General features: G+C 41.9%; 2 protein-coding genes across 2 annotated transcripts; both read left to right on the top strand.

Moving 5' to 3' along the window:
* The first annotated feature begins 3 nt into the window (after window positions 1-3).
* On the top strand, window positions 4-3,563 carry LOC124279687. Its single transcript, XM_046715522.1, is given in 4 exon segments — window positions 4-118; window positions 388-488; window positions 1,552-2,730; window positions 2,733-3,563. Coding segments are annotated over 2 exon segments (1,467 nt in total). The 5' UTR covers window positions 4-118; window positions 388-488; window positions 1,552-1,587; the 3' UTR covers window positions 3,057-3,563.
* A 2,391-nt stretch (window positions 3,564-5,954) lies between these two features.
* LOC124279686 lies at window positions 5,955-15,510 on the top strand. The gene is made up of 4 exons (XM_046715521.1): window positions 5,955-6,053; window positions 8,400-8,589; window positions 9,575-9,717; window positions 15,347-15,510. The coding sequence occupies exons 1-4, from the start codon at window positions 5,996-5,998 to the stop codon at window positions 15,451-15,453; spliced, it is 498 nt and encodes a 165-aa protein (XP_046571477.1). The 5' UTR covers window positions 5,955-5,995; the 3' UTR covers window positions 15,454-15,510.
* Window positions 15,511-15,710: the final 200 nt, after the last annotated feature.

The raw sequence follows: 15,710 nt of genomic DNA, 5'->3' as shown, positions 1-15,710 counted from the left end.
CCGTGGGGTTACTTGTTCGAGTTATCCCCCTTGAACAAGTCAAGAGCAGAGCGGAGATTATGAAATCAATTCCGGTTGTGTAACAAACCCGAATACCGTCCAACAACCGCAAGGAATGGTAGGGTTCAGCGACCAATGGTCGTTGCTGGTCACTGTTCGCTCCAGTAATACGCAAAGGGGGCGTCTCATTCTTTCTTTGAACGAATTCGAAATCTTGACTCTCAAAATCGTTGACTTGCATTTATCGGTTCATGTTTTATCACCGTCAATGGTTCAATAAAGTCAGTATTATTACATCATAAAGAGTACGTAGTGTTTAGACATATGATAAAAAAGTCAGCGAGGCTTTGAGAAATCCTAATTCTGCTTGTTGTCATTTATCTGCAGAGCAAATAATCTGGCTTCCACGGGATTTAGTAACCTGGGCTTCGACACCCTGCCCGCTGACATTCGGTCCAAACAAGCCAAGGTGACAAGACGAACTGTCAGTAAGGACCCATTATATTTTTACGTTTGTTTGTGTTTTATGACCAATTCACAATTTAGTCAGTGTATCGTAGGTTTATGAGAGACTGAATGCAGAAAATGCGTGGATTCTTGTCCATCGTGTATTCATTGTGTATAACAATGAGTTGACATTGAAGGAACATGGCTGACGTAAGTGTAGATCTAGCCCTACTCCAGTGCTGTTTTAGCACGCAGTTCATTCTTCAGATGTCGTTAAAAACTTATCAAAATGTCAGGCTCCATGACTGCCCATAATTTTTTTATTGTGCTGACTTGTAAGTCTTGTTGCTCATATTTTCAATCACTGTGACAGACGTGAATATTTTCGGACAGCTGTCATGGCCGTGATGTGCCTGCAATTCTGTGGATTGTGGTTACACCAGTGTTCATTCCAGGCAACACCCCTGCACCATTGGCTCACTAATATTTAACATGGCTCACTGTACAGATATGGGCGGGTCATGTTGGTGCATCCATAAATGTAAATCTGAAACACATCACGAGTTTGTTTTCGCTTGGCAACTCAAGCAAAACTCAAGTACGTCTTTGGTTTCTCTTGTTGACCTCACCTGGATTGAAAGTTTAAAAAAAGGAAGTGAAAACATGCTAGTAACTAGTAGTGTATGGCTAAAAAGTCTGAAATTTGACATGACACACAATATTTTCTAAATGACCCACATAACTGAGGGCTGGTGGGCCATGGGCACACTTTTTAAAAGTGCTTGAACACTGTTACACATGCTCTTTGAACCTGTTGGTCCAGAGACCTGTCTGTTGGGTCACTGATGCTAATTGTCTGGTGATTATGCAGGATAATTATAATGGCTCTGATGAGACCACTGAGAGTTGGGGAGTTGTCTCCCTTTAAGGCTTGCTACCCTTAATACCTACTGACCTTGTCTACACAAAAGACAAAACAAAATCAAAAGTGCTTTCTTTTCCACCTCCAAATTTTGCAAGAAACATATCTGAAAACGAACTAATTATATAGTCCTAATGTGTTGCTTGTTGTAATCCACTCATGAGTGTGGGTCTATGTTTCAGTTTCCAGTTTGGAGAGCCCACGAGGAGGTTTGCGGCATGTCAGAGGTGAAGAAGCGTGTGTTGATTGTTGGTGCGGGAGCTGCAGGGACTGCCGCTGCATACAGTCTTGGCAGATTTCCAGACAGGTTTGATGTGGAGGTTTGGGAAAAGTGCAAGATTCCTGGGGGCGTTGCCACTACCAACATTGTAAAAGGCAATGTCTTTGTTAACGATGGGGTTCAGGGGGGGACCCCCACCTACCGAAACACCCTCAAATTAATGGACACATTTGGTTTTCAAACCACCCCTGTCAACATGAAGATTTCCTTTGGCAAAGGACAAACAGCCTGGACCAACTACACGAAGACTCAACTGACAGAATATCTTAAAGATGATATTAAGAAATTTGGGTCGGTTTTGAAAACTGTCAACAGATTTGAGGCCTTCTTCATATTTATCCCAATTTGCAGGGTTTTGAAGTGGTATGGGTTCTCTGATGACTTTTGTAACGAGATGGTATATCCCCTCACAGCCTTATTCTTCGGAACGGGCAACCAGACACCAAATGTGTCGGCGGCCATCATGGCTCGTGTGTTCCTGGATGATGATCTAAGATTGTTTGACTATGACTCAGAGCAGCTTTTAAGTCAAACACCAGAAATGTTTGCATTCCCTAATCTCGAGTTGATGTATAAAACAATAATGAAAAAATCAGGAATCATTTACCATGGTAACCGTCCAGTGACGTCTGTCCGTCGTACCAGGAAGCATGTCTATGTTACAGATGCCAATAACCATGAACAAGTCTTTGATGAAATAATCTTTGCCTGTGATGCAGAAAGTGTCTTGAAGATTCTTGATGAACCAACTTTCCTTGAAACTAGAGCCTTGGGGAATGTCCAGTATTACAATGACCTGATAATCACTCACGAAGACCGACAGTACATGGACAAGCTCTATGAGCTGCACATAGACACTGATCAGTATTTTGTCCGAACGGATAACAAAGACAGTTCCAAACTTGAGATGTCTTTCAACCTGGCCAACTATCAGCCCCAGCTCAAGGCTTCAGGACAGAACATCTTTCAAACCATCTTTCTGGACGACCAAATACAGAAGACATGGACCAAGGATGAAATCAAGGAAGACAAGATCCTCTTGAAACGTTGGTGGAGGCAGTTTTCTCACACCTGGAGTCACTTTTTGCGTTTACTGTTCCTTTCATGCGCTACCTCCAAGGAAAGAAGCACACTTGGTACTGTGGGTCCTACACTCTCATCAACACCCACGAAATTGCCATCATTTCTGGTCTGGCAGCTGCACACCGACTCGGGGCTCCTTACCCGTTCACTGAAGACCGCCTGGCAGCAAAACAGTTTGACCACTACATGATGGTAATCCATGGTCAGCCACGATCTGTTGGTCCTAACAAGGACACAGTGAAGTCATATCTTCTTGCTCCACTGATGTTTCTGTTTGCCTGCTTTGCTCTTTTGTTGAAGGTGATTCTCAGAGTGATTTCTTAAGTGCCCAATATGGTGAGCCCGATCCAGAGGGTGACTCAAAGGCAGCCCTCTGTATAGAAGTATTATCCATCTACCTCAATGTGTGTCTTTCTCTATTTATTAAAATATTGGTGGTTCTTATGACTTAGGTCTAGAATGTAGTCGTAGCTGCGAGGTTAGAGTTTGTTTCAGAAAAAGAAAATAACTGGGACTTTTGTAACAGAAAATTTTTCAACTACAAGATGTTTAACTAACCAACTGTTATTTCTTCACACCTGGTTCAAGTGTCACATGCATTCTCCAGGTTTTGCATTAGTGCAAGTGTGAAATGTGAAATACCTGTTCCTACTCCTAGGTCCTCACTCATAGACTGTTTGAAAAAGCAGCAGAAAGACTTGCTCTGTCATGAAAAAATCTGTTTGAGTGAGTGAGTGTGTGTGTGGATAAACTATTTATACAAGTACAGAAAAATCACTGCTTTCACCTGTTTTGAAAATGTTTATACCCTGAATAAAATGTTTCCTCAAAGTTGAGTTTGATAATGACTCTTTATAAAAAATGTCAACATTATAACAAGTGTGCAGCAAATTGATATTTTGAGCTTATCAGCATCTCAAATCAGAGTTGGTAAGGTTTCAGGACATTTTTTCCCAGACTCTCTATAATAGACACTATGGGTTTATGAGTTTTAGAAAGCAAAACTAAACTTCAGATGTATTCTTACATTGTATCAGATGAATTTTTGGATATGAAGATTAATTTCTATGGAGATAATGCCACACCATGGTATTGTACAATGCTACACTCCGACAAGCCCAACATGGTACTGTACAGTGCTACACTAAGCCAACCACACCATGGTATTGTACAATGCTACACTAAGACAACCACACCATGGTATTGTACAATGCTACACTACGACAAGCCCAACATGGTATTGTACAATGCTACACTACGACAAGCCCAACATGGTATTGTACAATGCTACACTACGACAAGCCCAACATGGTATTGTACAATGCTTCACTAAGACAACCACACCATGGTATTGTACAATGCTACACTAAGACAAGCCCAACATGGTACTGTACAATGCTACACTACGACCACCCCAACATGGTATTGTACAATGCTACACTAAGACAACCACAACATGGTACTGTACAATGCTACACTACGACCACCCCAACATGGTATTGTACAATGCTACACTAAGACAACCACACCATGGTATTGTACAATGCTACACTAAGACAAGCCCAACATGGTATTGTACAATGCTACACTACGACAACCACACCATGGTATTGTACAATGTTACACTAAGACAACCACACCATAGTATTGTACAATGCTACACTAAGACAACCACGCCATGGTATTGTACAATGCTACACTACGGCAACCACACCATGGTATTGTACAATGCTACACTACGACAACCACACCATGTCATTGTACAATGCTGCACTAAGACAATTTAGCCATGGAAGCATATAATGAGTGAGTGAATATAGTTTTATTCCGCTTTTAGCAATATTCCACCAACATCATGGCGCGGGACACCAGAAATGGGCTTCACACATTGTACTCAGATGGGGAATCGAACCTGGCCTTCGGCGTGACGAGCGAACGCTGTAACCACTAGGCTACCTCACCGTCCCTGGTATCATACGATGCTGGACTTAAGATCACCATTTAAGATGTCAACATATCGTTCCTTCGTCAAGTTTCCAGTGAAAATGTCACTCCGCGTGATGATATTCCACCCTACTTGTGAAATTTCGGGCAATGTTTTGGGCGTCGGTAGACAGCTTTCACGGTATTTTTTGCCCAAATTTTCACACAGGTCGGAAAAAGCCAGACAGAACTTTCACCAGAAAAGAAAACATTATTCCAATCTTGATTTTCGTGAGCCCTTCACCAGCTTAAGCGTCTTTCTTTTTGTGCAACGTTCATCAATGGTGAGGGAATTGAGCGCTTTTTCACCCAGTTAAGTCTTTGTAATTGTTGTCTAAGGATTTCATTACATACCTGTGGACATCCTCTATTAATCATCTCATTTCTGATATTCTGAACGCTTTTCAATTTTCCCCTACTCACAATCTGACCATGTCGCCGGCGATCCGTAGTACTGAACTTCCTTGGCCTCCCTGCCCCTGTCTTGTGCTCAATCCCAACTTATGACTGAACATTCTTCTGAATAAAGTTCTGTAACCAGCTAACTCACATCCCTTTCGAAATCACCTAGAACCAGCTATCTTTTCTCTTCTGCTGTGAAATCTGGCATGTCAACAAAGGAATCCGTCTGCTACCCCAGGGGAGATAATTCTTGATGTACTAAGGTTCATTCTTAAGCCTACAAGAGTTGCATCCCATTTTGAGTACCTTACTGCCTAATGTAACACTATTTTAAAATTCTATTATCAGTTTTTGGAAACAAAGATTTTCTCAATAATTTCTGGGAAAACTGTATATATCAGATTTTGACTCTATTGAGGTTTCCTTGGTCGTTCGGCCCATATCATGAATACCACGTGGACAATGAAGATAAGACTTCACATGCTTGTTCTTTTTAGTGAGAGTAAGTGAGTGAGTTGGGGTTTACACCACTTGTAGAAATATTCCCGATATATCACGACAGGGCACACCACGAATGGGTTCATACATTGTATATATGTGGGGAATCGAGCCTGGGCCTTCGGCGTGATGAGAGAACGCTTTAACAAGGCTACCATACCACCCTCTTGACCACGTCATTGAGTGAGAGCTGAGAACTAGTATAGACCGCAGGAGGGGGTTACGGCTGTCTGCTGTGGGGCTACCATCGGACTACTAGCGGTGGGCAGGAAGTGCGGATAATTAAGGAAACTAAGTTAATTAGTAAACCGAGAGTTGGTCTACTTAAACTAATCGAGTCTGTGAAGTCAACTACTGCTCAGTGTGGTGCCGATTGCAGAATGAAGAACATGGTGAACCTTTCCCTTGGATTGGGATTGTCTATATTTCTTGTAATAGGTATGTGATATTCCCTCTTTCTCATGTCTCAGCGCGAAGGAAACTTTTATTTCCCTTACTGCAAATAGTTGTGTTAATCCCGCAAAATGATAAATACTTTTACGAATATTATGATTTTTTGTCCCTTGGAACTTGACTTACAATATAAGGGAAGATGCATATTCGCATCGTTTCTATATTTTCTATTTCAGTTTCCAGATTTAGACTCGATATATATCATTGGCCGATTACCCATGTTGTATACAGAACCCCTGACATTTGCTTATGGGACTTGATTCAATATTGCGGGGAACATTAACCCGTGAATATTGATTAAAGCCTCTGTGAGCACGTTCCAGCAATACCTGGGACATATGAAGTGGGACTCCACACATTTACCTGTTTGGAGATTCGAACCCAGATCCTCGTGACGAACGAACGCATTTAACTGCTAGGCTACCTCACTACCCAACTGAAACATATTGCAGTACATAAACTGCGTATATACTCTTCAAAACGGGGGTGCTGGGGAACTAACTTAAAGGTTTTCTTTAAACCGTAATAAATGTTAGTATCTCGCAACAGTTGTATTTTAATTGATGGATGCAATACAATCCGTAGGGAATTATGACACCATATGTTATCCCCGCCATCGATCTTTGAGCACGTCAGGGGTAAGATGGGAAGTTTCAAAGTTGTCGTTTTCGAATCAGTATTTCGTAATACCGCCACGATTTGTTAACCGTTCATTCAATAGACGAATATAGTGTGTATGAGTCTCCCAATAGGGGTTACCCTGCTCCTCTTGCAGCGACTAGCCAAGTTCAGCCAAACTTTGGTCAGCAGCCTTTGACGTTGACGCAAACGTTTCGTGGTCGCGTCCAGATTGCTGCTGCTGGGGTAGGGTGAGTGAGTGAGTTTAGTTTTACGCCGCTTTTAGCAATATTCCAGCAATATCACGGCGGGGTACACCAGAAATGGGCTTCACACGTTGTACCCATGTGAGGGATCGAACCCGGGTCTTCGGCGTGACGAGCGAACGCTTTAACCATTAAGCTACAGTTCGTGCACGGTGATTCTTGGCGATGTCGTCGAGACAAACGTCGACCCTCCCACCTGGCAAACGGGGCAACAAAGGATGTCAGTATGTTGCCCCGATAGCACTGTCCAGTCATCCTTCCACAATATGGATTTGCATCCGCTCACTCACAGTGACGTCAACCCACCCCATAATCCGATACACGCTAAAATCTATAACGAGGTCTCAGGTTGGCATGACCACGCCAGACATGACCAAGCCCATCAGCGATGGTTATGCTAGCTTCTGTATACCATCGACGTCCGTTGGCAGTGTGACGATTTGTAAGGGAGGGCACATGGTCTTCGAGCTTGGCGATAAGCTGCGTGTTGACGCCATCGTACATTTGTGGCCTGAAGTCTGTTTGCAGCAATTCGCCGTTTGAGCTCGATTACTTTAAAGCCTTATTTTGGATCAATAGATCCCGTACCCTTGTAACTGACCGCGTCCTATTTAGGGTCAATCACCAGGTTTACTGGAACCTGTTACGTAGTCTGCTGACCAGTCTCCGAAACACTGAAGGCATTGACTACTGCTTGCTAGTGTCTGCCGTTTCCTGAATGGCAATTAGACGCCCCGAGCGTCCAGCTAATCTAGTCAATCCACAACGATAAACGAGGCCATGAATCACGGGTATAATGGTCCACAGAAATTGATCGACCTTCCTTGACATCGTCAACATCTGGAACGACACCGTACGCTGCCTATGCCGGGTGTGACGCCTCTGAGTGAGGCACGTGCAAACTGTAGGGTGTGTTTTGGCGTCAGGTTTAACGGACATCAACGTTCTTGCAAGTTTTTGTTAGCACGTTTTTACAATACTTAGTACTAACATTTATATTTCATGATCCTTTACAAAACAAAAACAAAACAAATATCACCACACAAGCGCTTGACTGGAACCCACAAGACAAGAAGAAAAGAGGACGTCCAAAACAGACCTGGAGACAAAGCCTGGATGAGGAACTGAGGGAAACCGGCTTAACCTGGGAGGCCACCACGATCATAGCCACTGACCTGCAAGCATGGAGGACAACTGTTGAGGCCCTATGCTCCTCAAGGAGTAAAGAGGATTAAGTCAAGTCAAAGTCTGATAAAATGCTTTAAAATATTTACCATACATTCTCATTGATTGTCTACTCTGAGGTCCGCGCGTCACAGCGCTTCTGATTGGTTCAAAATTTGCTGGATGCATGGTTGTCGGCTGTAATGCGACGTGTTTAGATTACTTTTGTCACGAGTTTTCCCAAAATTGGTTTCTGTGTATTGCATATATACGTATTATACAGGCTGTGCATCGGCATGTGAGGACATATTTCTACAAAACGAAGATGAGGAAATTGTCAATGGAACAGTCTACACTACAAGAGGGGCGCTTTTGATCCTTGTGTGCGATGGGACATGTCAGGGAGCTGGATTCACCCCTAATTTAAAATGGTACACTCCATCTGGAGAGAAAGTCTCAACATTTCCTGGGAGGTAGGTATTTTAGGACAGACATTAAAGTGTGTGTGTGTGTGTGTGTGTGTGTGTGTGTGTGTGTGTGTGTGTGTGTGTGTGTGTGTTGTGCTAGGGATATACCTGAGGCACCACTGATTGTAATAAAGTACATGGTATATACTATATACTAGTTAGAACTGACTAAAGTAAAGCTGGTTGTACAGGAAACATGTATGGTAAGGTGTGATGGTACTTGTTTGTTGTTTAACGCCGCACTCAGCAATATTCCAGCTATATGGCGGCGGTCTGTAAAAAATCGACAATCCAGTGATCAACAACATGAGCATCGATCTGCGCAATTGGGAACCGATGACATGTGTCAACCAAGTCAGCGAGCCTGACCACCCGATCCCGTTAGTCGCCTCTTACGACAAGCACTGGTTACTGAAGACCAATTCTAACCCAGATCTTTGCCTGTAAGGGTTCAAAGTAAGAAATAAGAAAGGTAACACTGGTTGTACGGGGAACATGTTAGCCAAAAGACAGATAGCAAGTAATGACTGAAGTAACACTGGTTGCATTGAACACACAATGTCATTTAGAAAGTGGTCAATGTAAAACATGTACTTTACTGTACTGTACTGAGAAAGTGTAATCCTAAATATAACATGTGTCACTTGTTGCCTTGGAAACAAGTAAGGTAGGGGAGATAAAAGACTTCAAAACAAAACTTAATTTAAACAGATTGCCTGATATCAATGAATTATATTAAAGCAACATGTGATCTATCGAAACTGCTGTCCAGACTAAGGTGAAAATGGGTACCCGGTTGGATAAGTCATGTGACCACAACCTTCTAGCGCCTTACAGGCAGCTTGAGTTTTCCGGGTAATAATGTCCTGTGCTTTGATTGTTAACGCTATGAGCATACCTGGTGTGGAGTTTGGTGCTATAAAAATGGACACATTCTGATTATTAAGGTCGAGTCAGTGCTTGCATTAACCTATTCATGTTTTTATACAAGGATAATGTCAGTGTATCAACAAAGCAGAAGAAGCCGGAAGTTGTATGTTCAGCGATTCCGTTGGCGCGACCAGGGCACTTACAGCTGCGAGGGCCAAATACACGGAGAGTTCCGGAAGTCGTCAGTGAAAGTCCTCATTAGAGGTTAGTGCTTCGTCCTTGAGCCTCGAGTACCCACAATCAATAATAACACATTGATCGTCACACGTTGATATGAAGTCCATATTTAAATGTGAATGATAAAAGCGGTGCAAAATAATGACAATACATTCATTCATTTATATAGAGCGCGTAAATTCACAACAGAAATGTACTGTTTGCGCTGAAAGAAAACTGATGGTAATTAAAGGTAGTAGTGTCTGAACAAGTGGGTCTTAGTAGAGATTTGAAGGCAGAGAGACTGGAGGCAGATTTGAGATGTTCTGGGAGATTGTTCCATTTTGACGCAGCTGACTGCGGTATAGGAGAATGTTCTTTTGTCAAAAGTTGAAGTCTTCACTCTTGGGGTTGAGAATAAACATTTATCATTTGATGTAAATCATCAAAATGTTTTTACTTCTCATGCCGACCCGAAGGTCCGGGTTAGAATGGTAACCCATCTTTGTCTTAAGAGGCGACTAACGGGATCGGGTGGTCAGGCTCGCTGGCTTGGTTGGCATATGTCATCGGTTCCCAATTGCGCAGATCGATGCTCATGCTGTTGATCACTGGATTGTCTGGCCCAGACTCGATTATTTACGGACCGCCGCCATATATAGCTGGAGTATTGCTGAGTACGGCGTAAAACTAAACTCACTCACTCACTTCTCATGCCAGCGATCTGGTTGATCAAATTTGATCTTAACTCCCTTACGTTCACTTCGACTGTTAATCTGCCGTTGCGTAACGGTCGCTTTGTGGTTTGGCGACAGGAGGTAGTGCATGGACAGGTGCGAGTGGTGACGAACGGTCATTTCTATTCTCTTCCAAACCCGCCAATCCAGATGTAGTAGAAGCACACATGCTTAGTCCCTGAATATATACATCCGTGCATAAACTTAGCACCACCCTGTATTTTTACCAAATAATTTTGTCTGAAATGAAGTTCTAAACTCTTTAAAAAAAATAACCTTTATAATTTGATAGAGCAAGCATTTAACATTTCAAAAACGAAAACATTATTAAAATTACCTGGTGCTTTAATTAGGATAATTGCCTATATTTAAAACAGATGTTTTTCTGTCCTAAAACAAGTTACCTTCTTTTGAAAAGTGAAAGTAATAATTGATTCTTATGTGGCCTATAAATTTGTTATTTATTGTAAATGGATGAAAGTTTGAGAACTAAGAGTTAGGAAAAGCTACAGTCAAACTAAAAAAATTAAATTTTTAAAATGCAGTAAAACTTGCTTTTCAAACAAAACAAACAAATTTTAGCTGTAATTATCAGTATCCGGCAAGGAGAAGTGTTAATTCAATACAATAAACTCAAAATCATAAAGGATTTATTCCAAATTCTTATTAATGTGGCCTTTTTCATTTTCTGTCAATTATCAATCTGAATTGTTGGAAAAAGGTCTGAATCTTTAACATTCGGGTTCTTCCTGATTATGCATAATTAAAGCTTACTTGATGTGTAAATGTCATCTTGGTATATAACAGAATTGTTATTTTTAGTCAAAACTTTATTTAGTTGTGTAGTTTGAGCAGGAGAGGAATAGTTATTTTGGGTAAAACTTCAGTCCCTTCACATTTTCATCAACATATTCTTTCATAAAGAATAGAAATGGTTATGGTATTTGTAAAACTGTCAATGGATAAAGCTTAGGTAAAGCATATTTAACTATAGGTGCTTTTCTGTAGCATCACATCTTATTTTCAAAATAGGGTGGTGCTTAATAAATGCATGGGTGTACATATAATTTGGATAGTAACAAATAAACCCATTGAAATTGAAAAGGAGCTACAAAGAGGTGGGAGATCCTGAACCTGGGGAAAGCTAGACTTGCTTCATTCAGGGCTTTAGCATTGCGGGGAGGGCTGGGCATTAGGAAAAATAATGTGGTTCAAGGACTGTGAGACAGACTAACGTAACGGCTTCACCTGTGGCTCTCTCTCCCAGGTGTTTATTCACCGATATTAACATACTCAATCGCGTCACTTAAATATCGATCAGGTCAGCTCTCATGGTTCGGAACCACTTAACAAACGGAAAACTAACAATCTTGTAAGACGCATGTACCCTAATCCATTAATGCTGGCGGTTCAGAACCGTACTTGTCACTATGGCAACATTCTTGCTGCAAGACTGCCACACGTGGCAACGGAAAATGATCATGATCGTACTGAAACCTAATCACGAAAATAAAAGACACTAAGCTGTTCCAGCGACACCACAGGAGAGACTGAACAATCCCTCTTAACAAGCTCTTATATATACCCCTATCTAGTAGCGCCCTCTACCAAAATTAACCTCCATTACATCTGGCTTTACCGCAAAGAGAAATCAATTTCATTCTATTTCACCCTGTTCAGCCGAATGAAATTTCATATACATTAGACATTGTATTTATCGTTAATTTCCGGTACATTCGGACTTCCTCGGTTATTCAGAGCTGCATGGCATTTACTGTTTAACTATATTAAGATTCAGGACAAAAAGAAATTGAGATAACCACGTAATTTCAAATTATGGATACAATCACTGACAGGGTATCTGGGTATGATAGTAACGATCACCTTATCCCTGAGACTATCGTAAGTCCATGTCAAAGTATGGGAGTTACGATCACCTTAGCGTTGAGACCATCGTAAGTCCATGTCAAAGTATGATAGTTACGATCACCTTAGCGTTGAGACTATCGTAAGTCCATGTCAAAGTATGATAGTTACGATCACCTTAGCGTTGAGACCATCGTAAGTCCATGTCAAAGTATGATAGTTACGATCACCTTAGTGCTGAGACTATCGTAAGTCTATGACAACGTATGGGAGTCACGATCACCATAGCGCTGAGACTATCGTAAGTCTATGACAACGTATGGGAGTTACGATCACCTTAGCGTTGAGACCATCGTAAGTCTATGTCAAAGTATGGGAGTTACGATCACCTTATCCCTGAGACTATCGTAAGTCCATGTCAAAGTATGATAGTTACGATCACCTTATCCCTGAGACTATCGTAAGTCCATGTCAAAGTATGATAGTTACGATCACCTTAGTGCTGAGACTATCGTAAGTCTATGACAACGTATGGGAGTCACGATCACCATAGCGCTGAGACTATCGTAAGTCTATGACAACGTATGGGAGTTACGATCACCTTAGCGTTGAGACCATCGTAAGTCTATGTCAAAGTATGGGAGTTACGATCACCTTATCCCTGAGACTATCGTAAGTCCATGTCAAAGTATGATAGTTACGATCACCTTAGCGCTGAGACTATCGTAAGTCCATGTCAAAGTATGATAGTAACGATCACCTTATCCCTGAGACTATCGTAAGTCCATGTCAAAGTATGATAGTTACGATCACCTTAGCGCTGAGACTGTCGTAAGTCCATGTCAAAGTATGATAGTTACGATCACCTTAGCGCTGAGACCATCGTAAGTCCATGTCAAAGTATGATAGTAACGATCACCTTATCCCTGAGACTATCGTAAGTCCATGTCAAAGTATGGGAGTTACGATCACCTTAGCGCTGAGACTATCGTAAGTCCATGTCAAAGTATGATAGTTACGATCACCTTATCCCTCAGACTATCGTAAGTCCATGTCAAAGTACGGGAGTTACGATCACCTTAGCGTTGAGACCATCGTAAGTCCATGTCAAAGTATGATAGTCACGATCACCTTAGCGTTGAGACCATCGTAAGTCCATGTCAAAGTATGATAGTACTCTATAATATACTTTGATGGGACTGCACATTCTGACCGCACATGAACGGTTATACAGTACAACCAGAAATTTAAAGATTGTAATTTTTTATATTTTGTTCACTTATTACTCACGTATTAAATGTGAATATTAGCAGAACATAACTCCAGATTGAAAGACAGGTGTACAGTTAGTATTTTGTCAAGTCACCATGGGCAGCAATGCAGGCTTCAATGCGGCGGGGCATACTACTCATCAAAGAAGTTAGAAAGTCATGGTCCATGCTGTCCCAATATCGGACCACCTCTTCTTTCATTTCAGCAATATTTGTCAGGTTTTTCTTATTGACACTTTCCCTCATAAGTCCCCAAACATTTTCTATTGGATTTAGGTCAGGGCTATAGCTTGGCCAATCTAATAATGTCATATTTTGGGTCCGAAACCAGGCCTGTGAATGCTTTGAACGATGTTTTGGGTCGTTGTCCTGCTGGAAAATCCAAAAATGTCCATAGAACACGTGAGCAGATGGAAGTAAATGTCCCTCGAGAATATCTGTGTACCACTCACTGTTCATATTCCCTTCAAATACACAGAGGGGCGTTGCCCCTAACACAGATATGCCACCCCACACGTTAAATTTCGGACTGTACTTTGGGCGCTGATACAAAGGTTTTTCAGTTTGTTTGGTCCAGAATTTCAGTGTATTAGGAAACAGCCACACAGAACTTTCATCTGAGAAAATCACATTGTCCCAGTTAAAATCACCAGTTCAACCTTCGCTCCTTTTGTTTAGTTTTCATGATCGGTGATGGAATTCCTCGACTTTTCTGCCAACCCATTGCATACAGCTCAGTTCTAATTGTCTCTTTACAGACAGCCACAGTTCCTCCATCAATCATATCCAGCCTTAAGTTTTCTAAACTCCTTCGTTTGTTTTTAGAACCAAGAATACCAAGCCGCCTCCTGTCACCGACAGTCAATTAATGGGCCTACCTGCGCCTCCCCGGTGCTCAATGCCATATCCATTTGCAATATTTTTCAAAACACGATAAACAGTGGACAAAGGGATGCCTGTTCTACTTGAAATCACTTTAGCTGATCTGATGTCCTTGTTATAATACTCTAAAATCAACTTCCTCTTCTCTAAATCATCCAAACTGAGGATCACTGAAAATGTCGTCTGCTAGCAAGTAAACAAAGGGGGATAACTCTTCACAAACTAATGAAAAAGGGTTAACGGAGTTGTCTCTCTTGAATGAAACCAAGCACTTGATAGCTGGTCAAGGTTGTTTATACTAGAAATCCAATTAAACATATTCCTAAAACTCTCAATACTTTCCGGTTATACTATATGTCACGGAGACCGGACACCGAGGGTTGGAAAGTAGTATATGGGTGGTGCCCACTGTTGTATAGGCGGTATGCGTAGGAACCAGACAACCCCACCCCTTTCCACGGAGGAACAGAATGTCCCCACCCCTGACCCCAGAGACCCTCCCCGATGAGACTTGGACAGCCCTAGCTCAGCTGTCACTGTCTTGTCTCCAGACACGGCTCAGCTGGTACTGTCTTGTCTCCAGACACAGCTCAGCTGTCACAGTCATTTGTCCAGACACATCTCAGCTGTAACAGTCAGGTCTCCAGTCATGTCTCCAGACACAGCTCAGCAGTAACAGTTATGTCTCCAGACACAGCTCAGCTTTGACTCCCAAGCCTCTAGACACAGCTGTGTGTGTAAATGTACAAGCCTCTTGAAAATTTGAAACATTACACATCCCTGAATACGAAACTCATATGCACAGGTTTAGTGTTTTCTTGATATTCCATACGAATTTTTAAAATGAAAAATATATGAAAGCAAAAAATGATATATATGTTCGGATTCAGGGTAATGTATGCATGGCTTTGTCTGCTGTAGGCACTTCAATTCGCCCGGTGAGCCCACGTCCGGAAACGGAAACAACCGAGTCACCTACAGACGAGTCGGATGCACTGCCGTTACTCCCAGATACGCTTGTTCAATGATAACCGCAGTTACAATTTGTAGCTGTATATCATCTACAAATAAAGGTATCTTGGGAACACAGTGTTTGTCGTTCATTTTGTCTGCCCAGGAAGCCAGGTTTTTCAGTGACTGTAACTAAGTAAGTTCTGAATCCATCAATATTTCATTTGTTGCTTCAGTAACAGTTTAGCTTGACGTTACCAAGAGCGGTTTTGCTTCCATGAAACACACGCCACGCACGCACGCGCATAAAAATCACGGAGGAAGCGATGCGTCT

The sequence above is a fragment of the Haliotis rubra genome, unplaced genomic scaffold, assembly GCF_003918875.1.
Source record: "Haliotis rubra isolate DU_JTF1 unplaced genomic scaffold, ASM391887v1 Scf255, whole genome shotgun sequence".
NCBI lineage: Eukaryota > Metazoa > Mollusca > Gastropoda > Lepetellida > Haliotidae > Haliotis > Haliotis rubra.
Note: the sequence above shows the minus strand (reverse complement) of the source record. Positions and strands in the feature narration are given on the sequence as shown.